The sequence below is a fragment of the Paramormyrops kingsleyae genome, chromosome 5 (genome assembly GCF_048594095.1).
Source record: "Paramormyrops kingsleyae isolate MSU_618 chromosome 5, PKINGS_0.4, whole genome shotgun sequence".
NCBI lineage: Eukaryota > Metazoa > Chordata > Actinopteri > Osteoglossiformes > Mormyridae > Paramormyrops > Paramormyrops kingsleyae.
The window spans coordinates 2,095,906-2,120,929 of NC_132801.1; the positions used below are offsets into that span (position 1 = coordinate 2,095,906).

A 25,024-nucleotide genomic window follows, 5' to 3' on the forward strand; every position below is an offset into this window, starting at 1 on the left:
TTTGAAGAGATATTCGGGGACAGTGACGGATAGGGAGAATTTCAGTGTGGTCAGTTCTATAATGAGCACAACACTCTGTTAGAGCCTGTTGGTGACCAGGGACTCAGACACTGCTTAAGTACTTAAAATAGAAGAAGTAGGTAGAATGGAAGTTCAGCACAACCAACGACGAATAAAAACCCAGGAAATGCATCATTCACAGACTCTGATTTTAATACATGTTGCAATGAAGTTAAGGGAACAACAAAAAAATAACTTTGGTATAGCTATGGATATGGGTTCAGTTTCCGATCCCATTACATCGACTGCCACATTCTTACTCAACACTTAGAAAGGCCACCTTTATTTAACGCCGTTCAACAAGAGCGTCACATAACTGATATACATCACAGATGCGTAGAATTACTGTAGCGTGAAGTTGTAAATGATCCTTGCCTGCTCCGACCACTCTGACTACCTCCTGGTCAGCTTTCCTTGGCAGCACTGGTCAGTGCCACCGTTACGTTAGAGGAAGAGTGGAGCAATAGGGAGCTGGGCCTTCCTGTGCGTACTGCTGTCTGAAAGAAGTAAAGCTGGAAGGAGAGAGATTAGTTATGAGAATAAGAGCAAAACTTCAGTCTTATTCTTTGCTTTACTCTAAAAAGAGAAGTAAGGTTGCGTGGGCTGTTTGCAGTGCGCTGCTGCACCCACCATACGACGAACCACCTTAGTGATGAGACCTGAGGGCAGCCGTGCAGCAGGTGATACCTCAACACCACACTAGTTCGAATGCAACAGTTTTTTTTTCCAGTGGCTGCAGTGCCAATCCTGCCACCAACCAACAAATTTTCCCTGCAAGTAGGAGGACCTCCTTGCAGGGATGGATGTAGATTAACATCATACCCAAGATGCAGTAATTGCAGGTTAAGGGCCCAACGGAGTAGGATCACCCCTGGCATTCAAACCGGCAACCTTCCCAATACCGCCACAGATCCCTAGCCTGAGAGTCCCCATTCAACCCACACCAGTCTTAAAAAAAAATAAAAATCCAACGAAATTCTAGTCTGAGCTTTACCTTACATCCAATGATGAACAAAGCATGCAGCAGCACAACTGTCACTAAGGTAGTGATGGCAACAGTCTTGGTGTCTTCACGGAGCATAGGCCAAAAGGTGGTGACCAGCACAGATCCAGAGATCGCCATGGTGACCAGGATTAACAGCCAAGAAAGCCATTCCAAGGGGATGGTCCACAACATCTGAGAGAGAATGAATGGGGTGAGGAACCTGCAAGCCCCTGAGAAGAGATGAGGTGGTCCCTAGTGGAAGGTGGTGGCGTTTGGCTGGCTTACCGTGGTTGGGATGTACAGGAAGAGAGAGTAACCATAGACGCACACTGTCTCCAGGAAAGAGTAGCCACCAGTTTGCCTCTCCGCCCCCTGCCTCAGAGTCAGGAAGCCCCATAACCCCAATGGCACCAGCCATGCATACGAGAAGGTTGTCACAGCCGCTACAGATACTGAGACAGAGAACTATCACAGTGACAGATGCCAATACTGTAATAAAAAAAAAGGGGGGGGGGGGGGGTGAAGTTCTTTAATCAGGCAGATTCCCGCTCTGAGATATGGATGGAAGAATATTCTTACAGATACTGATATAGGCAATTGTACACAAGCAGTGCAAGCAGCCCAGTCCTCAGGCACATAAAGAAGGTCAGTCAGTCACGAACGTCGGGTCACCGGTGGCTCCCACTGCAGTAGCCCCCCCATCTCACCCCGGTGGAACTGCGGCCTGTACTGGTACTTGGGGTCACCCATCTGGCTGAGGAACGTGGAGATGTTCCCACTGATGGTCATGGAGAACACCAGAGTGACACATATCCAGAATGGTCCTGGATGGTGAGGAAGAGTGTCACATTGTGAATGTCGGTATACAGGGGTGGTGTGATTGTGTTTGTATTAGCTTCACAGCACCAGGGTGTTAGCCAACGCTATAACTGAAGCTAACTGAAGAATCTTCTTCTTCTTCTTATGTAATCACATGGGCTGTAATGTTACACGTATTTGTCGTGTACCATTTGATACATAATTCTCAATTATGTGACATGGGTGAAACCTAAATTCAAGAAGTTGTTCTTCAACACAGAAACTTTATGCTAATTATGCCTGTGAGTTGGTCAAGGCTAATGCTGGCTATGGTCATAAAAGCCATAGTCTATTATAGTCATAATCAGCAGTTTCGGATCATTTTGTTCCCTAATAAACTACACCAACACCGGAGAGAGTAATTGACTACAACTGCCTGTCGGCTCTGCGATACGGACTACAGCTGAATTAACTGTTGCGGGAAACGTGAGCTAACTAGCGTGAGGCGACATCATCTGAGTGTATGTACGACCAAAGTGAGGCGGAAACAACCTCTGCAAGTTACTTTTACCCAGATATTTAGACTGGGCTCACAGAACACTGATATCCTGCAGTTTGTGGTAAATTGTCTTGGGATGGTTACTGAAACTGACAGAATACGGCTCAAACAGCCCCACCTGGAACATTTCTCACTAGCTGCCACTAGGTTATAATTGTTCCTAAATGTCTTTGTTTTCAGTTTTGATAATAAATATTTTCAAAACAAATCCTGATTTCCCTGCTCTACCCTAAAATTGCATGAACTATGAACCCAAAGCCAAGGTCATAATGAACTGTGAATTTTTTCTCCTGTTAGGCCTTTACTAATCACAGTTGCTTACCATACAAATCAGGGTTGCTACGGAGATGACGCTTAACGATGTTTCGTCCAGGTAAAGGCCAGAGCGACCCTCTGACCCTGTTAAGCACCTGCAGGACAGACCACGTGCCATAAACATGTCCAATCAGAACCCAGCAGCGTGCCGTAAACATGTCCAATCAGAACCCAGCAGCGTGCCGTAAACATGTCCAATCAGAACCCAGCAGATCACATCTACAAACGCAGAGGTGAAACTTTTGACTGTGTAATATGACCAGGCACCTGAACAAAGCACCTGTTTATGCAGGTACTCACCTGTAATGTGTCAACATTGAAGAAGGATTGATAGTACTCAAATGTCCAGAAGCTACTGAATTCTCTCTCTCCTCCTAATAGCTGGGGACAAAATAAAAACAAGTTAGGAACACCAGTGGATTTTTCTACAACAAAGTCTACTCCAGCAGTCTAGCTGGGGGTCATCAGCACTTTGCTGACGCCCCATCTAGGCACCTCTGATTTCTCCTCTTGGCCTTCCTCCTCGTCATCCTCCGACATGTCCAACTTGACGGATCCCTCTACTGGTACCAGTACCGACCCTCGGCTCACTGTACTGTTTGTGCTGACACTGGAGGCATTAAACAGAAGCTCTGAAGTTTCCTCAAACTCTACAGAGGGCGGGGGGGGGGGTTAGGTGAATTAATCAGAAAGAAAGATATGGTGAGAAGGGGTGATGTAGTCTGGAAGAAATGAGACTAAAGAAGAAGAAAAGCACACAAATATCAGGGCTGAATGTCCAGAATAACTACAAATTACACACCCTATTAGTGTTGATGGTCTAAAACCTGTCACAGGACATGCGGGTTGTAACATTTGCTGTGCCTTTGATGGAGCAGCACAACATCACAGAGGAACATTATGGACAACTCAGAGTAAGCAGTTCGTAAACATGTCCAATCAGAACCCAGCAGCGTGCTGTAAACATGTCCAATCAGAACCCAGCAGATCACATCTACAAACGCAGAGGTGAAACTTTTGACTGGACGAAACATCGTTAAGCGTCATCTCCGTAGCAACCCTGATTTGTATGGTAAGCAACTGTGATTAGTAAAGGCCTAACAGGAGAAAAAATTCACAATAGTGCAGCTCCTTACTGAGCGTCCTTACAAACCTCAATCGGATATGGTACCGTCTTCTGAATGAAGTTCCCTCGCCTAGTATATCCTATTTTAAAGCCGGATTACTAGAACAGCGTCTAAAACAGATATTAAGGCTCATTGATTGTGTGTAATGCATTGTACGGACACACCTTTTAATTTCAAGGCATCTGGAGTCGCCATTGCCTCGTTGGAAAAGGGTCTTCTTTCCGACAGGACTGACGACTGAAACAAATAAAAAATATTAACAGCAGATAGTACATTGCCCCTGCATTTGTATACATTTTAGTGGCTGTGTATTTTGCCTTGGGACCGCCAAAAAGTTTTTCTAAACGCAATAACATCAGTACAGACGCGGTGGTGCAATAACTGCGTAGCGTAAATCCTCATGGATTAAATCATTCGAAGCGCCCGAGTTTGGTGAATATTTACATGCGAAAGTATTAATACTATATTGCGAATTTCGCCTGTATGCACCGTGTATAAGCTGTGGTTCTAAATGCGGGGTGTAGCGATCTCACTTTGACCCGTGCGGACGTCGGCTCGCATCAGACTTACTGCGGAAACTCGCACCTGCAAAACCAGAGGCCGGCATCTGCTTGCATTTCCTCTATAAATAATACCGCCTGCATTAAATGCACTAACAAAAATCCAATAACTCCACGTGTGAAAAATACGGCATTATTTTACTTCATATAATGATGATCTAATACAATATATGAATTTCATGCAGTATTATTATATGCGGCTATATTGTTTTCAGGTTTTGTTTAGTGTTCATGGTTATATTTATTTGGTTCAAATATTAACATGCTTGCTTACTTGTTTGACGACCCTTAAGTTTCCTGATTCGCAGCTTCCGATTCGTCTAGCGTCTTATTCGCTGGCTGAAGTTAGATATTCGCGTTTCGCATAGCAATAAAGCTAAAGGACACGTGTGTTCGTTGAAGCGCCCAGGTAAATTGTGAGATTTTGGGTACACATAGCATGGAAGAATGTTTACAAAAGGCACAGAAACTTCTGATTAACTTTTTGGAAAATGTGTTTTAAAATATGTTTTATGTATTTATGTACATTACAATGGTCAAAAACCGTTTCAGGCAGGAAAAACGTCACGACGTCTACGTGATAAGAATTTTTCTGCCCCATTATTTTGATGCTAAATGAAGCTTCTTGAAGTACAGAGGCTTTCCAGTCCACTGATTTCCAGAAGGCTCATTACTTGAAACCTCATTCAACACACCATTCACTTGCGACATCTACTGGTAAAAGAAATGTATAGCAGCCAAATCATGAGCCCTTGAGTCTGGAGAAAACGGAATTGACGTCTTTTTAGCAATATGACGTCACCTTCCTGTCGTTGGCTAAAGGAGTCAAAGATGACGAATCATAGTCTGGATTCATGAAAAATCAACATACACTCACCTAAAGGATTATTAGGAACACCATTCTAATACGGTGTTTGACCCCCTTTCGCCTTCAGAACTGCCTTAATTCTACGTGGCATTGATTCAACAAGGTGCTGAAAGCATTCTTTAGAAATGTTGGTCCATATTGATAGGATAGCATCTTACAGTTGATGGAGATTTGTGGGATGCACATCCAGGGCACGAAGCTCCCGTTCCACCACATCCCAAAGATGCTCTATTGGGTTGAGATCTGGTGACTGTGGGGGCCATTTTAGTACAGTGAACTCATTGTCATGTTCAAGAAACCAATTTGAAATGATTCGAGCTTTGTGACATGGTGCATTATCCTGCTGGAAGTAGCCATCAGAGGATGGGTACATGGTGGTCATAAAGGGATGGACATGGTCAGAAACAATGCTCAGGTAGGTCTTGGCATTTAAATGATGCCCATTTGGCACTAAGGGGCCTAAAGTGTGCCAAGAAAACATCTCCCACACCATTACACCACCACCACCAGCCTGCACAGTGGTAACAAGGCATGATGGATCCATGTTCTCATTCTGTTTATGCCAAATTCTGACTCTACCATTTGAATGTCTCAACAGAAATCGAGACTCATAAGACCAGGCAACATTTTTCCAGTCTTCAACTGTCCAATTTTGGTGAGCTTGTGCAAATTGTAGCCTCCTTTTCCTATTTGTAGTGGAGATGAGTGGTACCCGGTGGGGTCTTCTGCTGTTGTAGCCCATCCGCCTCAAGGTTATGCGTGTTGTGGCTTCACAAATGCTTTGCTGCATACCTCGGTTGTAACGAGTGGTTATTTCAGTCAAAGTTGCTATTCTATCAGCTTGAATCAGTCGGCCCATTCTCCTCTGACCTCTAGCATCAACAAGGCATTTTCGCCCGCAGGACTGCCGCATACTGGATGTTTTTCCCTTTGCACACCATTCTTTGTAAACCCTAGAAATGGTTGTGCGTGAAAATCCCAGTAACTGAGCAGACTGTGAAATACTCAGACCGGCCCGTCTGGCACCAACAACCATGCCACGCTCAAAATTGCTTAAATCACCTTTCTTTCCCATTCTGACATTCAGTTTGGAGTTCAGGAGATTGTCTTGACCAGGACCAAACCCCTAAATGCATTGAAGCAACTGCCATGTGATTGGTTGATTAGATAATTGCATTAATGAGAAATTGAACAGGTGTTCCTAATAATCCTTTAGGTGAGTGTATAGCGAATCATAATATTCAATAATATTAGACTTGTTTTAGATTTATTGGAGTATTGTGACTGGTTCAGACAAGTTAATTTTCTTTCTGGATTTTCATGAAACACTGTTGAGCACAATTTTATTTTAATATCATTGGAAAAATGTGGCTTTTGGAGCCTTTTATTGCCAAACAATTAAAACTTAATACAACAATAACAACAGCTGAATTTAATAAAAATACGGCACTTCCCCGTGGTTTTATTTATCCCGCGGTATTAGACAAGGATGCCCAATATCCCCTAACCTTTTTCTGACTGCCTCTCACTTTCTTGTCACATGTATCTCACATAATCGTCTGAGTGCGATCAGGGGGGCAGGCAGACATATTTCCATCAGGCAGCTGGCAGATGATGCCATATTATTTCTCAAAGATGCATCTCAACTTTCTATTGCTTTAGATTTGCTTGGATCTTTTTCTCGTGTTTCAGGGCTGTGTCTGAATATAAATAAATATGAGTTAATGGCAATAAAAATGACCCTCAAATTTCTCTTCAATCACTGATAAGACTCAAAAGAACTTTAAGTTGTGGCTCCAGCAGGGAGGCTTATCTATGAAGGACAGAGTTTTGCTTTCTAAGGCTGAAGGTCTGTCCAGGTTTACTTACGCAGCTCTCTTTATATGCTAATGATCCTACGCTCAGAAAGAATTGCAGAATGATATTGGACTTTATGTGGAGAAAAAAGGTCCATTTCATTATAAAATCTCTCTTAATACTGTGTGAATGCAGTGGAAGACGGTGGACTAAATATTCTCCATTTCTCAACCTGAAACAATACCTCCAGAATAATTTGGAATGTTGTCTCCTCCTAAATGTTTTCTATTTTTTTATTGGTCTGCAACCATGACACCTCAAAGATCCCCATCAAACTACCCTTCACAGACAGATGCTCCTTTCCTGGGGGTTCAGAAAGTAGAATCTCCTGCTCCGCCAGATAACTTGTCGGATGTAAGGTACCCCAGTTTAAATGGACTTTATTTTATCTGGAACACTGGAATATTACTTACAAATCTATTTTCATTGAAAACTGGTTTAAGAGTAACATCATTTAGGTTGGTCTGTTACTTAAATCAGATGGTCAGTCATATAACTATTGGGGATTGCTCTCACTGTACAGTATATCACTGCAGCTTCTCTCGTGTTTGATGTCATTCCTTCAGGTGTAATGATGCTCTTGACATGAATTTCTTTCTCAACTATTGTTGTTCCAGTTTTGATTCCTGTGAAGCAGATGTGGGGTTTTTCTTTTCAACAAGTTACAACAATAAAAGAGCTAAATCACTTCTTCATCAAGATACTGTCACTGTACCTCATGTGATCTCATATTGGAATAGTGTTATTGATAGTGTTTTTGGACAAAAAAAAAACAGATAAATATCTTTCAGCTAACAATGTGAGAGGAGTATTAATAAACTGCTACATAAATATTACCCTGTCAAACTTTTTATTTCTTCTAGATTAAAAAAGGAAATTGATAGCAGCTGTGGGCGGCATGGTGGCGCAGTGGTTAGTCCTGTCACCTCACCTCTATGACCTGGGTTTGAGTCTTACAGGGTTCCCTGTCTGTGGAGCTTGCATGTTCTCCCTGTGTCGTCGTGAGATACTCCAGTTTCCCCCCACAGTCCAAAAAGCCCAAAATGCTGAGATCTCCCAAATTGCTGTGCATTTCTTCTGGATGTGTATCCATACTGAACAATTCTGGTCAGATGTTCTTTAATGATTTTTTAAATATTCTTTAAAGACATTTTCTCTGGGATTTTTTTATTACAGGAAGAAGGGACATGACAAATATTTTATAATGAATTTTATTTTTACTTTTGCCAAATGTTATATTCATAAATATACATTTAGTAACTGTACATCCTGTTTCCACTTTTCAAAAATGACCTTTCAAAATGTTTAGAAAGTAGAATATTGTATTTTCATAAAATATTAAGGCTGTTAAAAAATGCATCCATCTAAATCATTTAATATAGATCTTGAGCTTGTGTCTGTATTGCTCCTTTGCTTTATTTTTCTCTCCTGCTCCCCTGCTTTTGTCTATGACTTGTATTTAACGCTCTGTTGCCGTGATCCCACCCGCTGTCCACGATTGGCTGACATAATATGACGCCGCGGGGCTCGTCAGCAGGACGTTACCGTAAATTACTGTGGGTCCTGTGCTCGTGTGTTTATGTTCATTGTAAATGTTGTGACTGTGTAATGTGTGCCGTGGAAGCGCGGGGACCGAAACTTTCATTTAAAAGAAATGTCAAATCCGTTGCTAAAATGACTCAACCACTCACCACAACACATTTTTGCGCTCGTGATGTGGGTTTGCTGCGTCGAAAACATTCTTTGATCTCTAGGGTTGTGGATTTTGTAATATTGTAATTTTGCCATAACCTGTGGTTGCTTTTTAACACTCTTGTGGTTATATATGTTCTTGTTAAATAAAATTTTCTTTATGGAGATACGATTTGGCTTTTTTTTTTCTCCAAAAATTGCTGCCGAAAAGGGGGGGGATGAGTCGTATAAGCTGATACCACTTCTGTACACAATAACAATAAGGAGTGATGTAATGGACTTCTTTGTGTAAGTATCACACGTCCCACTGCCTCTGTATTCATTTATGTCCAGTGTAATTGTTTGTGTCAATGATTTCAATATAAATGGCACTGACAAAAATGAAGGTTGTACAGCCGTGGCCAAAAGTTTTGAGAACGATACAAGTATTGGTTTTCACAAAGTTTGCTGCTTCATTGTTTGTAGATCTTTGTCAGATGTTTCTATGGGATACTGAAGTATAATTACAAGCATTTCATAAGCGTCAAAGGCTTTTATTGACAATTACATTAAGTTTATGCAAAGAGTCAATATTTGCAGCATTGGTCCCTTCTTTTTCAAGAAATCTACAATTCACCCTGACATGCCGTCAATCAACTTCTGGGCCAAATCCTGACTGATGGCAGCCCATTCCTGCATAATAAATCCTTGGAGTTTGGGGTTTTATTTGTCCACCCGCCTCTTGAGGATTGACCACAAGTTCTCAACGGGATTAAGGTCTGGGGAGTTTCCTGGCCATGGACCCAAAATGTCGATGTTTTGTTCCCTGAGCCACTTAGTTATCACTTTTGCCTTATGGCACGGTGCTCCATCATGCTGACAAAGGCGTTGTTCATCACCAAGCTGTTCTTCGATGGTTGGGAGACGTTGTTTTCAGAGTATGATTTAATACTATTCTTTATTCATGGCTGTGTTCTTGGCTGAGAAGCAGCCCCACACATGAATGGTCTCAGGATGCTTTACTGTTGGCATGACACAGGACTGATGGTAGCGCTCACCTTTTCCTCTCCACACAATCTTTTTTCTGGATGCCGCAAACAATCGGAAAGGGGATTCATCAGAGAAAATTACTTTACCCCAGTCCTCAGCAGTCCAATCCCTGTACCTTCTGCAGAATATCAGTCTGTCCCTGATGTTTTTCTTGGAGAGAAGTGGCTTCTTTGCTGCCCTTCTTGACACCAGGCCATCCTCCAAAAGGCTTCACCTCTCTGTGTGTGCAGATGCACTCACACCTGCCTGCTGCCATTCCTGAGGGAGCTCTGCACTGGTGGTGCCCCGATCCTGCAGCCGAATCAACTTTAGGAGACGGTCCTGGCGCTTGCTGGACTTTCTTGGATGCCCTGAAACCTTCTTCACAACAATTGAACCTCTCTCCTTGAAGTTCTTGATGATCCGATAAATGGTTGATTTATGTGAAATCTAAGTAGCAGCAATATCCCTGCCTGCAAAGCCCTTTGTGTGCAAAGCAGTGATGACTGCACGTGTTTCCTTGCAGGTAACCATGGTTAACAGAGGAAGAAAAATGATTTCAAGCACCACCCTCCTTTTAAAGCATCCAGTCTGCTATTCTGACCCAATCAGCATGACAGAGTGATCTCCAGCCTTGTCCTCATCAACACTCTCACATGTGTTAACGAGAGAATCACTGAAATTATGTCATCAGGTCCTTTTGTGGCAGGGTTGAAATGCATTGGAAGTGGGTGTTTTTGGGATTAAGTTCATTTTCATGACAAAGAGGGACTTTGCAATTAATTGCAATTCATCTGATCACTCTTCATAACATTCTGGACTATACGCAAATTGCCATCATAGAAACCGAGGAAGGAAACTTTGTGAAAATTAATATTTGTGTTATTCTCAAAAATTTTGACCACAGCTGTATATTAACATACCCAGAGGAGTCAGACCTGACTAACCAGGCCCTGTGTCATATTGGTTTGAATCACCTTTTTAAACCGTCCACTCAGGACTCTGTTTTCTTGGAATTGCAAAAGAAAGGTATTGTGCATTTTAAAGATATGTTTATAGATAACATTCTGGCATCATTTGAGCAGTAGAGCAAAAAAATGTAGTCTTCCTAAATCTAAGTTTTTCAGGTACCTAAGTAAGGCAGCGTGTACTTTCCCAGTTTTCCAACATGCCCTCACCAGCAAACAGAACAGCTGTTGATATGATTCTCTCTTTAAACGCCTCCTGTAAAAGGCTTACCTCGAAACTATGTGGCTTGGTGTCCGGTCTCAGGCCCGCACCCACAGACAGGCATGGTGCAGCATCCGTGGGAAAGGACCTAGGGTTTCCCCTTTTGGAAGATGTCTTGAATTCTGCACTTAAAATGGTTCTTTACGTGCTCGTCATTGATTAATTCAGTTTAAAGTAGTGCATAGGGCGTATGTTCATCTTCATATAATCGATTGTACCCTGTGTTTTTGGTTTTTGGTTATGCCATGTAAAGATTTCAATAAAAATATTTTTATTTAAAAAAAAAATCCTCCGGTGCGCAAATCCATTATGTAAATAATTAACGTACGCAATCATTCAGATTCTGAATACGAAACGAAACCGAAACTAAAATCGGGGTTTCAGGAGAACAGAGAGCTAGAGAGATCAAGTTAAAAGAGGGCAGACACCTGATGACGAGTTTCTTTCAGTAAACAGGTGAGTCGTAAGTGGCTACAGTACGTCCCTGAACATAAATAACGAGGGATGACAGTTTTCTAATAACAATCAAGTAGCAAAAATAACTACCACTGCAATACCTACTACAAGTAACTATTATTACAAATCACAAATGTCGTATGGATTTATCATTTTTATTCAGAACTTCCTCAATACTTCGCTGACTCCGCTACTCGCGGACCAAACGATCATCTGACAGCAATTCACTGTTTTACACACTTTGTACCGAAAACGACACTCAAAGTAACTGCTGCCGTGTTCCGCAGAAACCGAGGCCTAGTCTATCATTGGTCGCATGGTTTTCTGTAAAACGATATAAGGTTCGAAATCCGGCACGCCCCTTAACTCTCGAGACGCCTCGAAGCCACGCATTCAAATGTCACGTCACATCACATCAGATCACATCACATCAAACTGCGAATAAGAAGCCGCGCAAATCGAATCTACGAAATCAGAAGCGAACCTAAGCGCCTTTGGAACAACACCGCAGCAAGGGAAGTCTTCCTTTACAGGTTGTAGTACAAAACGATAAATATATCTTATTGAGATTACTAAAACGATTAACTATAAAAATAGTAATTTATTATTTACACTAGTGATAAATACTGTTACCGAAATGCACACACTCAGATTATTGCATAATCTATGACTTTAAAGAACCTTTTTAAAGCACCTATTATGCTGGTGTGTGTGTGTGTGTGTGCCCACCTTGTATATTAGGAGTAAGTGGGGTGATGGGCGGTGGGCAGCGCGAGCATGTTGTGAGGGTGGCCGCTACGGGCGCAATAAAGCCACGTGGTGGCAGAACCCGGAACTGTCTCAGTGTCACTTCTGGGCAACAAGCGGCATGGCTCGGCAACCTCTCATTTACAATATGTAAATGGCTCATATAGTTCATGTAAGTCACAATCAGGGGCGCCGTAAGGGGGAGGAAAGCTAGGACGATTCCAAGGGCCCCTGAGTGACAGGGGCCCTAAAAAATTAGGAATATAACTGGATTGGTTTGGACTGGGGGGCCTAATATGATATGCTTTCATGGGGCCCAAAATCTCTAGCAACGCCCCTGGTCACAATAGCATGGTAGCTGTGACGTGAGACGTATTCGGGGCAAGCTGTTACATTTTAATAGGGTAACCAGTGCGTTATTTCATTAACACTCTTTTTTGGCCATCTGAAGACATACATGTCCGGAGCCCCTAAGAGGTCAGGGTGGGGAAATATTTTTTAAAACAGTTTCCTAATAACTGTACTCTGTCCATTTAAAGTACAAGGGATACAATACATTTTTAAATTAAATTGCGCACCCCCACCCCACCCCATTATGTGGCACGTCACAAAATACCAATGTATAGTTACTGTGTAATTAAATCAATATGAATTTAGGAATGAAGATACAAAGCATTTCTAACTGTGTATTAAAGCTAGAGCTGGAGCTGAGGAGGCCTTTTAGGCTGCTGAATTACCTGTATTTCCTCTTTTTAAAGGAGCAGCAGTCGGACATGTGGGCATGCAATCCATGGATGTTCCTCCCCATCCTCTTCTGGGTTTTCACAACAGTAGGGCTTTGGGTTGTGTAAGTTGCATTTTTTGTTCCCTACCTTCTCTACCTCTGTATACATCCATCCATCCAGTCATCCATCCATCCATCCATCCATCCATCTATCTTAAGAGAGCAGCTTCTCCTAAGTCCCGTTCAGAACTGTACTGCCACCCTGATCTTTTCTAGATGTTCCGTGGAGGGACTTTATGTGTGAATGCAAATGTCCAAATCAGTCATACCACACATTAAACAGACTTTACCTTGCTAGCTCTCTTGTACAAAGTCTGGGTAGTTTCCGATTGACCCCCATGTGTGAATGGAGCAGGAAATCATCTGGAGAATTCACAGCGAGCGAGTTCAGTGTTGGTGACGTTTCTATCATGTGACTAGTTCGAAAACGAAAGAATACAAACAGCCAGAAAATTGTGTCAGTAAGGGTTGACACTGAAATTGTCCAAGAGATTCGAGGAACGGCAAGAGACCCAGTTGTGTATCATCAGTTTACAAACCGGCTCTGTGACTGCAGTGTGATCCGAACAGGAACAAGGTGCAGGTCGACCAGGGAACATCTTCAATGTGCTGTGAACAGAACATGAAAACTGCAGCATACTTTTTGCATCATGTCCTGCCCCCTGCAGCTCTACCCAAGTGGCATCCTTTGAGTATTTATAGTAGGTGGGAACGTGTCTGACATGGGCAATGTTCAGTAGTGTGGCACATTTGTGATGGCAGCTCTGGAAAATACCCGGGTCTGGGGTACGCTGCCCAGACCTGGGTACGTCTGGGGTACACTGCCCGGACCTGGGGTACGTCTGGGGTACGCTGCCCAGACCTGGGTACGTCTGGGGTACGCTGCCCGGACCTGGGGTACGCTGCCCGGACCTGGGGTACGTCTGGGGTACGCTGCCCGGACCTGGGGTACGTCTGGGGTACGCTGCCCGGACCTGGGGTACGTCTGGGGTACGCTGCCCGGACCTGGGGTACGGTTCCCAAAAGCTCACTTTAGTAAGTTGATTTGTTGGACCCATAGTTGGACCCATTTGGTTGCACGGTTCCAGCTGTGTAAGTTGCTAACATTGTTAGCAGCTATGCTTTTGGGAAACGTGCCCCTGATTCATGTGTGAAAATGACTCTAGAGAGCATCATTCTGCTAGCACACCAAGCGTCTTTTCACAAATAAAAGTGTACTGACCTGTTTACGATTTATTACAGCAATTAATGAAATAACATAACAGTGTAAAAAAAATCTGTCAGTCCTGCTTATACCGCCAACCATTTGCACCATCAAATCAAATTTCCATACGGCATAAATAAAATGCACTTTTTATTTCCAACATTTCCCCTTAACGATAAACTGTATATGTTTACTATTTGTTCTGAATATTCTTCACAGGTACTTTATTGCTGTTGAGGATGGAAAAATAGCATCACTTAGTTCAGAATTCAAGTAAGTATATGCAGAGAGTGTGAGAGTTCCTGGTGTCGACTTCATTCTGATTAAAGATCGTTAATTCAATTCAAGATAACAGCCCAAACCACTCAGACTGAAATTTGAATTTGAAAAACAAGGTGACTTTTGGTTGTACTTTTTCAAATCTATAGCATAATCATGTGTTGTTTTGTTTTGTCCTAGTGCATCAGGATCATTGCGCCCCCCATATATAAGGTACACAATGGCCAGTCGCAGCCACCAGTGGCTTATTGTGTGACTGCGACACTCACAGTGAATAGTGAGCAGGAAATACGGCGCTGCAGTGTTTCTTTGCGTTGTGTGTCTTCCCCAGCATTGCAGGCAACTCCCCGCCAGCCAGCTGCTACTTCAGCCAAATCATGAATATGGCCGCATTTGCAGGTGCCAATAATGAGTTTTATTTTTTATATATGTATGTTTTGCTTTGCTCAGACTTGACGAATGAGATTTGATAATAGTGGGTGGGTGTGTGGCTCAGCAAGTTAGGATGCTGTGCCTGTGATTGGCCGGTCAGCGGTTGAAATCCCAGGCATGGCAGAGTGATGTCACCATCGGGCCCCTGAGCGAGGCTCCTGAGCGAGGCCCCTGACTCCCAACTGCCCCATAGACCGTCTGACCCTGATTTCTCAAACATGTGTGTCACTTTGGACAAAGTTCAAATAAATAAGTGCAGTTACTGCTACACTAGTGAAGGGTGTGAATTTGGCTTCTGTCCAAGTGAGTTTAAACAAGCAACATTGTCATTGCAGTAGAGTTGCATCACAGTTGACCTTCAGCAACATTTTAAACCGAATTCACAGATCTAGTGGAACCTTAATGCAGGATAGAGTGGTTGGCCACCTGATGTTAAGATCAGGCTTAGGCGTTCAGTTTAACCTCAGGCTGGTCATTTCACACATTGATCCTTTGCCATTCTTATTTAGCATGAAGATGATGATTAGAGATAATGTGGGTGAAGTCAGGGAGAAGCATAGAGCAGTAGCTACAACGGTAGGATGCATGATGGATGCTGTGATTCCCCGAAGCCTTTTTAAAAATGCCTGAGTGAATCCCACTCTCCGTTTCAGCATTCGTTATTGGCGTCCTCCGATACCTGCAGCTGAAGCCCAGGCTTCAGAAGCCGTGGATGAACATCATCTGCCTGGTGGCCCAATCACTGGCCTGTTTCGGGATGATGCTGGTGGGGAACTTCCAGGTGTGACACCTTTTTTTTTTATTGCATGAACTCATCGCTTCCAGGCCGTCCCCGGCAGTGTCCCATGTACGTCCTAGGATGGGCTCCAAGCTCACTCAGACCCCAGGCCGTCCCCGGCAGTGTCCCATGTACGTCCTAGGACGGGCTCCAAGCTCACTGAGACCCCAGGCCGTCCCCCGCAGTGTCCCATGTACGTCCTAGGACGGGCTCCAAGCTCACTCAGACCCCAGGCCGTCCCCGGCAGTGTCCCATGTACGTCCTAGGACGGGCTCCAAGCTCACTCAGACCCCAGGCCGTCCCCGGCAGTGTCCCATGTACGTCCTAGGACGGGCTCCAAGCTCACTGAGACCCCAGGCCGTCCCCGGCAGTGTCCCATGTGCGTCCTAGGACGGGCTCCAAGCTCACTGAGACCCCAGGCCGTCCCCCGCAGTGTACCATGTACGTCCTAGGACGGGCTCCAAGCTCACTCAGACCCCAGGCCGTCCCCGGCAGTGTCCCATGTACGTCCTAGGATGGGCTCCAAGCTCACTCAGACCCCAGGCCGTCCCCGGCAGTGTCCCATGTACGTCCTAGGATGGGCTCCAAGCTCACTGAGACCCCAGGCCGTCCCCGGCAGTGTCCCATGTACGTCCTAGGATGGGCTCCAAGCTCACTCAGACCCCAGGCCGTCCCCGGCAGTGTCCCATGTACGTCCTAGGATGGGCTCCAAGCTCACTCAGACCCCAGGCCGTCCCCGGCAGTGTCCCATGTACGTCCTAGGATGGGCTCCAAGCTCACTGAGACCCCAGGCCGTCCCCGGCAGTGTCCCATGTACGTCCTAGGATGGGCTCCAAGCTCACTCAGACCCCAGGCCGTCCCCGGCAGTGTCCCATGTACGTCCTAGGATGGGCTCCAAGCTCACTCAGACCCCAGTAATGCCTGTAATCGCTGCAGCTTTCCAGTAATGCATGTAATCGCTGCAGCTTTCCAGTAATGCCTGTAATCGCTGCAGCTTTCCAGTAATGTCTGTAATCGCTGCAGCTTTCCAGTAATGCCTGTAATCGCTGCAGCTTTCCAGTAATGTCTGTAATCGCTGCAGCTTTCCAGTAATGCATGTAATCGTTGCAGCTTTCCAGTAATGCCTGTAATCGCTGCAGCTTTCCAGTAATGCCTGTAATCGCTGCAGCTTTCCAGTAATGCATGTAATCGCTGCAGCTTTCCAGTAATGCCTGTAATCGCTGCAGCTTTCCAGTAATGTCTGTAATCGCTGCAGCTTTCCAGTAATGCCTGTAATCGCTGCAGCTTTCCAGTAATGTCTGTAATCGCTGCAGCTTTCCAGTAATGCCTGTAATCGCTGCAGCTTTCCAGTAATGTCTGTAATCGCTGCAGCTTTCCAGTAATGCATGTAATCGTTGCAGCTTTCCAGTAATGCCTGTAATCGCTGCAACTTTCCAGTAATGCCTGTAATCGCTGCAGCTTTCCAGTAATGCCTGTAATCGCTGCAGCTTTCCAGTAATGCCTGTAATCGCTGCAGCTTTCCAGTAATGCCTGGGTGCATAATGTGGGCACTTTGACGACCTTCTGCCTGGGGATAATGTACTGCTGGCTCCAGTCGGTCCTGACCCTGACGGTCAACTTCAGGAATGAGGGCTGGAGGGTCGGGATCGCCCGGTTCCTGCTCTCTGGGGCCATTAGCTTCTGCATGCTGCTGTGTATCCTTCCTGGTGGAGATGGCACCCATCTGATACCCACTATCTGTACTGGGCCAATACCAGCAAAAAATGCTGGATCAGGTACTGGGGGAGTGGGGTGGAGGGGAGAAACCGATCCGAAAAATCCCAAAAATCCTTGTAGGCTTATTGTGTCATGCCACAAGCGGGGACACGCGATGACTTCAGCAACGTCAGCAACGTGTGTGTGAGTCGTCATGTGGGCTGTGTGGAAATACAGATACTGTACTAGACACAGAAAGAAGAAAAAATGAAACTGCAGTGCATGTATGTAAGGCTGGGGCTGATTTTTCTTAAGTAACAAAGTAAATTTAATACGAAGTGGATGACTTCAGACTTGTATTCTTTATAAAGTTTGATTAATTGCTACTTGAAAGTTTTAAGTTGTCTATTTTGCGCTGGAGACTCATGTGCACTGTTTTACAATTGGTTTCTTTATTATATTTAATTTGGCAACAGATTGCACACTTTTCCCTTTAAGAAACATTTCAGTTCATTCTGTGAAAGTTGTTACTGAATAAAACAAAGAAGCAGACTCGTGTAAACCAGGTTGGCCGTGAATTTCTCCCTGTACTGTAGTGACAGAGCTTTTGTTTGAGAAACATGACCATTATATTTCCCTATTCTTAGCAAACTCAAACAATGCTGCTACAGCACAGAATGCAGTTTACAGCTACTGGAAATGTATGGATACAAATATCTCATTTAATGCTTAGTAGAAACAGATAAAGGGGGGAAATATCGGATTGGTATCAGTAATGGCAGATACTCAAAATTTTAATATTGTTATCGGGATCGGAGCAGAAAAAATGATATGGTGTCAACTGGCTAACTGATAGGAAGCAGCGAGTAGTTATTAGAGGCACTATGTCACAGTGGGCCTCCGTTTATAGTGGGGTACCGCAGGGTTCAATTTTAGGACCACTATTGTTCCTAATTTACATTAATGATATTGACACGAATACATACAGTAAACTGGTTAAATTTGCAGACGACACTAAGGTGGGCGGGGTAGCAGATACTAATCTAGCAGCAGAGAGGCTCCAACGGGATCTGGATTTAATTAGCGAATGGGCTGATACTTGGCAGATGAAATTTAACACAGATAAATGTAAGGTAATCCATGCAGGGAGCAGAAATATACAGTACAGATATTTTATGGGTTCCACTGAAATAAAGGTAGCTGATTACGAGAAAGATCTCGGTATGTATGTTGATGCTTCCATGTCCCACTCTCGCCAATGTGGGGAAGCAATAAAAAAGGCGAACAGAATGTTGGGTTATATCTCTAGATGTGTGGAGTTTAAGTCAAGGGAGGTGATGTTACACTTATATAATTCCTTGGTAAGACCCCACCTAGAATACTGTGTGCAGGTTTGGTCACCATACCTCAAGAAGGACATTGCTGCCTTAGAAAAGGTGCAACGAAGAGCTACGAGAATGATTCCTGGTCTTAGAGGAATGTCTTACGAGGAGAGGTTAGCGGAACTGAATCTGTTCAGCCTTGAGCAAAGGAGACTAAGGGGGGATATGATTCAGGTCTATAAGATTCTAACGGGTCTGGATGCCGTTCAGCCAAATGACTATTTCAATATTAGTCTAAATACTAGAACTCGTGGCCATAAGTGGAAATTAGCGGGAGAACATTTTAAAACAAATTTGAGGAAGCACTTCTTTACACAGCGTGTAGTCAGAGTATGGAATAGTCTTCCTGCTATTGTAGTGGAAGCTAAAACCATGGGTTCCTTTAAATCAGAGCTAGATAAGATTTTAACAACTCTGAGCTATTAGCTAAGTTCTCCCCAAACGAGCTTGATGGGCCGAATGGCCTCCTCTCGTTTGTAAATTTCTTATGTTCTTATGTTCTTATGTATCTGTGCTTCCTGGCGACTCTCAGGGGGTCTCATAACTCGGAAAGTTCCGCGTGTTCTGATAGAGCGAGACCTTGACGAAACCGCTGCCAGATACCGTGTTGAAGATTCAGCGTCTGCACATACACGCTGCCCGGGCTCAGTGGGTCCTGGTCATGTTCTTCCTGGGCTTCATAAGCTCCTTCGCCATCGAGTTTCGTCACTACCACTCAGGGTCGTCTGTAGCCCTGACAGGAGCTGCCGCTGAGCGGGAAGCAGACCTTCTCTGAAATCTCGGACTTCCAGACCCCAGAACATCCATGTCATGCTGTCTTATTCGCCTCTATGCTTTTATATCTCATCCAGTAAGAACACAGCAAATATATAAATGAGGTTAGTTTTAGTCTTTTATTGTCGATTGCTAAATAAACATGTTCACTGGGGGAAAGAAAATAAAGATTATAGACCACGCTTTGTTGGGCCACCCAAACAGTTCTCCTCACTGCATGTGGGAAGGGAAAACACAATTTCGGATATGCAGTCAGCAGTGCGGTTTAATAAGGTAAGCTGAGATTTGGGGCGGCCCAACAAAGATAAAGACTTAAAGAGTTATGCAGAATATCAGCTTCTTATAAATTTTCATAAGCCAGTAACATTATGTCTTCATGTGTTTATGTAGGGAAACATCATCTTGGGGCGAAATTTAGTTCATATTTACATTAAACGATTTCTTTATCATTGTTTTCATGCAGAATATCCCTTTTTTGCTTCATATTCTATCATACTCAATGCCATGTTAATTGAAATGTATTAATGCAAATATCCCATTTAATACTTAGTGGTTGGATTGGATCATTTTCAAATTGCCATTTTTTATATCAAAAAAGTTTGTTCTAAGGAAAATATGGTTGATGCAGAGTAGCTCTCATTGAGTTTGTTTGACAGTGTTATAGGGCAGGGGTAGGCAGCCCTGATCCTGCAGTGCCGGTAACCAGCAGGCTTTCTGTCCTACCTGATGACCTACTTTCTGCCTATCAGGTGTGGTTCCTCAGAAACCAGGCAGGATGGAAAACCTGCAGGATACCGGCGCCTCTGTATCAGGGTTGCCGAGGCATTGAGTGGGACTGATTTTCATCCCAGGAGTTTAATGGCAAAGACCAGTCCATTTGATCTTTGTTTTGGGGGAACTTCAATAAATGATGCCACAAGTTCAAGATGCTCAAGTTCAAGAGGCTTCTGTACTTCCTACGTTTGGTTAGCTAAACAAAAGTCTAATCCATAATGAAGTAAAAAAGCAGAAGGCCAAATTCATCACAAACATGTTTATGAGCTGCTCGGCTTGCTCTTTGCAGTAAGAGCTGCCTCTCTGAACATGTCCCAGTTGGTCTGTTCAAAGCAGCCCTGAAGTGCTGAGATGGAACGCATTGGCCACACTGTGATTTCGTTTGTGCCTCGTTTGGAACAAGTCAGTCTGGGGGCAGCACGTGGCTCAGTGGGCTGGGCCTGTGATCAGAGGGTCGCTGGTTCGAACCCGGCTTCGGCACGTCTGCGGGTCCTTGAGCAAGGCCCTTGACCCCCAGCTCCCTGGGTGCCGCAACAGGTGGCTGCCCTTTGCGGACAGCTTACTCTTGCCTACAAAGAAAGAGGGGGGGGTGGCGAAAAAAGAATTTCCCCACAGGAATCAATAAAGTATCAGTTATTACCAGTCTGTAGGCTGGAATCAATTCAACAGAGATGTGGTTCGAAAGGCCCAAACAGGGGAAGGGTGTGGCTCAGCACGCACCACGCATGTTTGTGTAACACACACAGCTCCTGCCTATGCCAAAAGCAACAGGGGTTTTAAGGACTGTAGCAGCTTGGATCGAAAACTGGTTAACAGACAGGAAGCAGCAAGTAGTTACTGTATGTCAGAGTGGACCTGCGTTCATAGTGGGGTACCACAGGGTTCCGTTTTAGGACCATTATTGTTCCTAATTTAAATTAACTATATTAAGAATGTACACAATAAACTGGTGAAATTTGCAGACGACATCAAGGTGGGTGGTGTAGCAGATACTGATCTAGTAGAGGAGAGGCTACAATGGGATCTGGATTTAATTAGCGACTGGGCTGATACCTGGCAGATGAAATTTAACGTAGATAAACGTAAGGTAATCCATGCAGGGAGCAGAAATATAAAGTACAGATATTTTATGGGTTCCACTGAAATAAACGTAGCTGATTATGAGAAAGATCTTAGTGTGTATGTTGATGCTTCCATGTCCCACTCTCGCCAGTGTGGGACGCAATTAAAAAGGCCAATAGGATGTTGGGTTACATCTCTAGGTGTGTGGAGTTTAAATCAAGGGAGGTGATGCTAAGATTATACAATTACTTGGTAAGACCCCACCTAGAATATTATGCGCAGGTTTGGTCACCATATCTTAAAAAGGACATTGTTGCCTAAGAATGGGTTCAGGAATGATTCCTGGTCTTAGAGGAATGTCTTATGAGGAGAGGTTACCTGAGCTGAATCTCTTCAGCCTCAAGCAAAGGAGACTAAGGGGGGACATGATCCAGGTATATACTGTAAGATTCTAACAGGTCTGGATGCTGTTCAACTAAATAGTTGCTTCAGTATTAGTTAAAATACAAAAACTTGTGGCCATAGGTGGAAATTAGCAGGAGAACATTTTAAAATTGGATTTGAGAAAGCACTTCTTTACACAGCGTGTAGTTAAAGTATGGAATAGTCTTCCTGTTAGTGTAGTGCAGGCTAAAACACTGGGTTCCTTTAAATCAGAGCTAGATAAGAACTCTGAGCTATTAGTTGAGTTCTTCCCAAACAAGCTTGATGGGCCGAATGGCCTCCTCTCGTTTGTAAATTTATTATGCTCTTAGTCAGTATCTCCGTTGTTTCTGCTTTTAACTTTAACAAGTTGTTCATGACATAACAAATTGTACAGACTGCATGTCCAGAGGCAAGCTTCGGGAGGAGCAGGTACAGACTGCCTGTCCTCTACGACCCAGGACCTGATGTGACAGTGCACGTGAGACTAATCCCATTTACAGGTGACTAGTATGTGTTTTTCATTGCCAAAAATGTAAAAGAATCATTCTTATTCTATGCAGTTAGACAAAAAGTTCACAAACCTTTTTTTGAACATAAGAACATAAGAAATTTACAAACGAGAGGAAAATAATCTGCCAATAATTTAATATTCTGTATTTTGGAGATGCTATGGTTATATACTGCATCAAACTGAAAATATGTCTGTTCCTCTTTTTGACTTCCTGCAGCCTGGTGTCATTTTCGGCAGTATAAACCCAGTAAGTAACCCGGCAAAATACAGGATAATAATTTGGGTGCCCTGCGATGCCAAGTCTAGTAATGCCTGGAGAATGCAGATTTATACTGGCCAGGCAGCAGGAGCGGCACTGGAACGCTATCAGATGGGCTCACTGGTCACAGGGTAACTTTTTCACGTCATGTGATCTAGGACAGGAGCATCTACAAAGGAAAATGACCATGGAGGTACAACCAGGTGAAACAAGCTGCCACTGGCCTTAGTGACAACAAAGGACCGAAGGGTGTTTGCATTTCTGAACAAATGGAGGCTGGACTGTCTGGCCAGGGGGTCAAAAAGCTCCAAACCATTTTAGACTCCAATTACAGTAAAGGAGGAGTGGACACTTTGGGCAAGACGACCCCCCCCCACTCATGGCAGTGGAAAATGCCACACTGACCACTGGTGGGTTTTTCTTAACATGATCGATGTCTCATCCTCCAATGCCGTCCTCATCTAGAAGGAGGGAAATCCAACATGGAGGCACAACTGGTGGAGATTTTTCATGGAGGAGCTGGGTAAGGGCACTGATAAAACCGCACATGGACGGTTCCCGCCGTGCTCCCGCCACCACAGCCCTCGTGCGGGGGGGGGGGCGCCGCGGCACGCAGAAGCTGAAGAGGCTCCGGCGCCTTCCCTGCAAGGAGCGGCAAGGCAGAGAAAAGGAGAAGGTGCCATTAATGTGCAGAGGCATCACAAAACAAAACAAGCACCGTTTGCTCAAAATGTAAACACTATATGTGTAAGACACACACATCACTTCCTTTAGATTTTGCCACGGTCATAAAAAGTTCTAAATAGTTATGGTTCCTGATGTTACTGTCATAAAATATTTCAATTGTGTTATTGGCGCTTGTCTGAAATTTGTCTTTTGTTGTGAAGTTTGTTCTGTAATTTGCTGTACTTTTTGAATGCTGTTGTTGTTTGATGGATGTGGTTATTCCTCTAAGGTTTGGATTGTAATTTCCTGTGCTGTTAGAATTAGCAGTGTTTGATTAAACATTTGCTTTGTGCTGTAAAGTCCATCTATCCTTTTTCTGTACCCACGTGTCCTATTCATGGTCGTGGGGGATTTGGGATTGTTTTCCCATTTAGTTGGTCTTTTCAGTCCAGTTGATCTATATGATGCTCTCTGTTCAAAAATGCCTCAGTATGCCTCAAAGCGCCATCTACTGTCGTCAGAAAATACAGCAACTACCTCCTGAAATTTCAGAGGACTTAAGTGCTTCAGTAATCTTGTTCAAATACATTAATAGGTCGCTTTTGTAAATGTAATAACACCACAGTATATTTGTTATGAATAATGATGCCAATGCATACATACAAATACGTGGTTATATTTCACATAGAATTGGCCAGATTCAAGTGTTCATGCTTTTTCTTAAACGTGAAATTTTGTATTTAGTCATCGTAATAATGGGTTAACAGTTTAACACGTACAAATGTGCATGTTAACCATGTTAACATTTTCATTTTTGACGTCTTAAGACGTACAAATTTAACGTGTTGATTCAGAATGTTTTGATCCCGTTGGTGTTCCATACTGATGAGACCACTTTCATAAATACGGTCCAACATTCACCCAAACGTTGGCGCATGACTATAGAGATGTTGGTTCTGTGTGAGCCATCGCAGTGCCTCCCTCTAAACCAGCCAATCAGTGCAAAGCTCATCAACATATTAATGAGCCCGCTAAAAAGGGGACTATGGCCTGTTTCATTCTAAGGCCAAATAACAGGGTTGGAAATGGGCCTGTAAAACCACTTCTGGGTACTTTTCGGCCAAAACAAGTTCACATACCTTCTTACACACCAGAGAATAGTCTAATACTGAAAAAATGCATTCTCCAGCACAGTTAATGTTTACCTAGCCAGGCAAATGCAGTTTGTCATCAGTACAGTACATAGTTGCTTGCCCTGTTTATAATAGGCTGCGTCTTGTATAGCTGCCTTTCATGCCTTCGCCCTTAAGTCTGCCAATACGAGCAATATATCCTGCTAAAGCTAGTCAGAAATGCAAAGTCAAATCATCTACATCATACCCTGTCAATATGCCAGTGATTATTGCAGTGTTGCCAACTTAGCTATTTTGTTGCTAGATTTAGCAACTTTTCAGACTGTCCTTGCGTCTTTTTATCAAAAAGCAACGAACAACAAATTTAGCTAGGCTACTTTTAAAATTTCTCACAACTTTTAATATTTATGTTTAATAATTTTTATTATTATTATTATTAGTAATAATAATAATAATAATAATAATAATAATAATAATTATTATTATTATTATTATTATTATTATTATTATTGTTGTTGTTGTTCTTAATAATGATAATACATTATTGATCCCCGTGGGGAAATTCTCTTTACGTCTCCCCCAACTTGCTCTTTGACGCCATCA

At 43.5% G+C, this 25,024-nt stretch overlaps 2 protein-coding genes across 15 annotated transcripts; one reads left to right on the forward strand and one right to left on the reverse strand.

The window, feature by feature from the left end:
* Positions 1-203: 203 nt before the first annotated feature.
* On the reverse strand, positions 204-4,823 carry LOC111858875 (protein YIPF2-like). Of its 8 annotated transcripts, XM_023841039.2 has the most exons (10): positions 4,679-4,820; positions 4,415-4,466; positions 4,009-4,081; positions 3,213-3,327; positions 3,018-3,098; positions 2,725-2,812; positions 1,753-1,869; positions 1,331-1,497; positions 1,055-1,237; positions 204-572 (listed from the first exon to the last, which is right to left on the reverse strand). In XM_023841039.2, the coding sequence occupies exons 2-10, from the start codon at positions 4,449-4,451 to the stop codon at positions 465-467; spliced, it is 969 nt and encodes a 322-aa protein (XP_023696807.1). In that variant the 5' UTR covers positions 4,452-4,466; positions 4,679-4,820; the 3' UTR covers positions 204-464. The 8 variants fall into 8 exon arrangements, with proteins under 8 accessions (XP_023696807.1, XP_023696810.1, XP_023696806.1 ...); XM_023841042.2 differs by lacking the exon at positions 4,415-4,466 and having other exon boundaries at positions 3,213-3,367; positions 4,679-4,823; XM_023841038.2 differs by lacking the exon at positions 4,679-4,820 and having other exon boundaries at positions 4,415-4,644.
* Positions 4,824-11,088: 6,265 nt separating this feature from the next.
* Positions 11,089-23,647, forward strand: LOC111858844 (transmembrane protein 150C-like). Of its 7 annotated transcripts, XR_011991656.1 has the most exons (10): positions 11,090-11,195; positions 13,021-13,109; positions 14,470-14,523; positions 14,710-14,742; positions 14,861-14,928; positions 15,615-15,742; positions 17,256-17,433; positions 19,416-19,694; positions 22,581-22,610; positions 22,781-23,647. XR_011991656.1 is itself a non-coding variant. In XM_023840973.2 (8 exons), the coding sequence occupies exons 1-8, from the start codon at positions 11,193-11,195 to the stop codon at positions 19,589-19,591; spliced, it is 729 nt and encodes a 242-aa protein (XP_023696741.2). In that variant the 5' UTR covers positions 11,090-11,192; the 3' UTR covers positions 19,592-20,519. The 7 variants fall into 7 exon arrangements, 5 of the variants coding, with proteins under 5 accessions (XP_023696740.2, XP_023696741.2, XP_023696746.1 ...); XR_011991655.1 differs by having other exon boundaries at positions 22,581-23,647; XM_023840973.2 differs by lacking the exons at positions 22,581-22,610; positions 22,781-23,647 and having other exon boundaries at positions 19,416-20,519.
* The last annotated feature ends 1,377 nt before the right edge of the window (positions 23,648-25,024 follow it).

What these genes read in the sequence shown, in the direction of transcription:
- LOC111858875 (XM_023841039.2), bottom strand. Translation starts at nt 4,451, where the DNA reads ATGCCGGCCTCTGGTTTTGCAGGTGCGAGTTTCCGCA. An exon ending in TCCTGTACATCCCAACCACG is followed by an intron (nt 1,238 to 1,330) that starts GTAAGCCAGCCA and finishes ATTCTCTCTCAG; the next exon opens with ATGTTGTGGACCATCCCCTT. An exon ending in TGTTCATCATTGGATGTAAG is followed by an intron (nt 573 to 1,054) that starts GTAAAGCTCAGA and finishes CTCTCCTTCCAG; the next exon opens with CTTTACTTCTTTCAGACAGC.
- LOC111858844 (XM_023840972.2), top strand. An exon ending in TCACTTAGTTCAGAATTCAA is followed by an intron (nt 14,524 to 14,709) that starts GTAAGTATATGC and finishes GTTTTGTCCTAG; the next exon opens with TGCATCAGGATCATTGCGCC. An exon ending in TGCTGGTGGGGAACTTCCAG is followed by an intron (nt 15,743 to 17,255) that starts GTGTGACACCTT and finishes TAATCGCTGCAG; the next exon opens with CTTTCCAGTAATGCCTGGGT.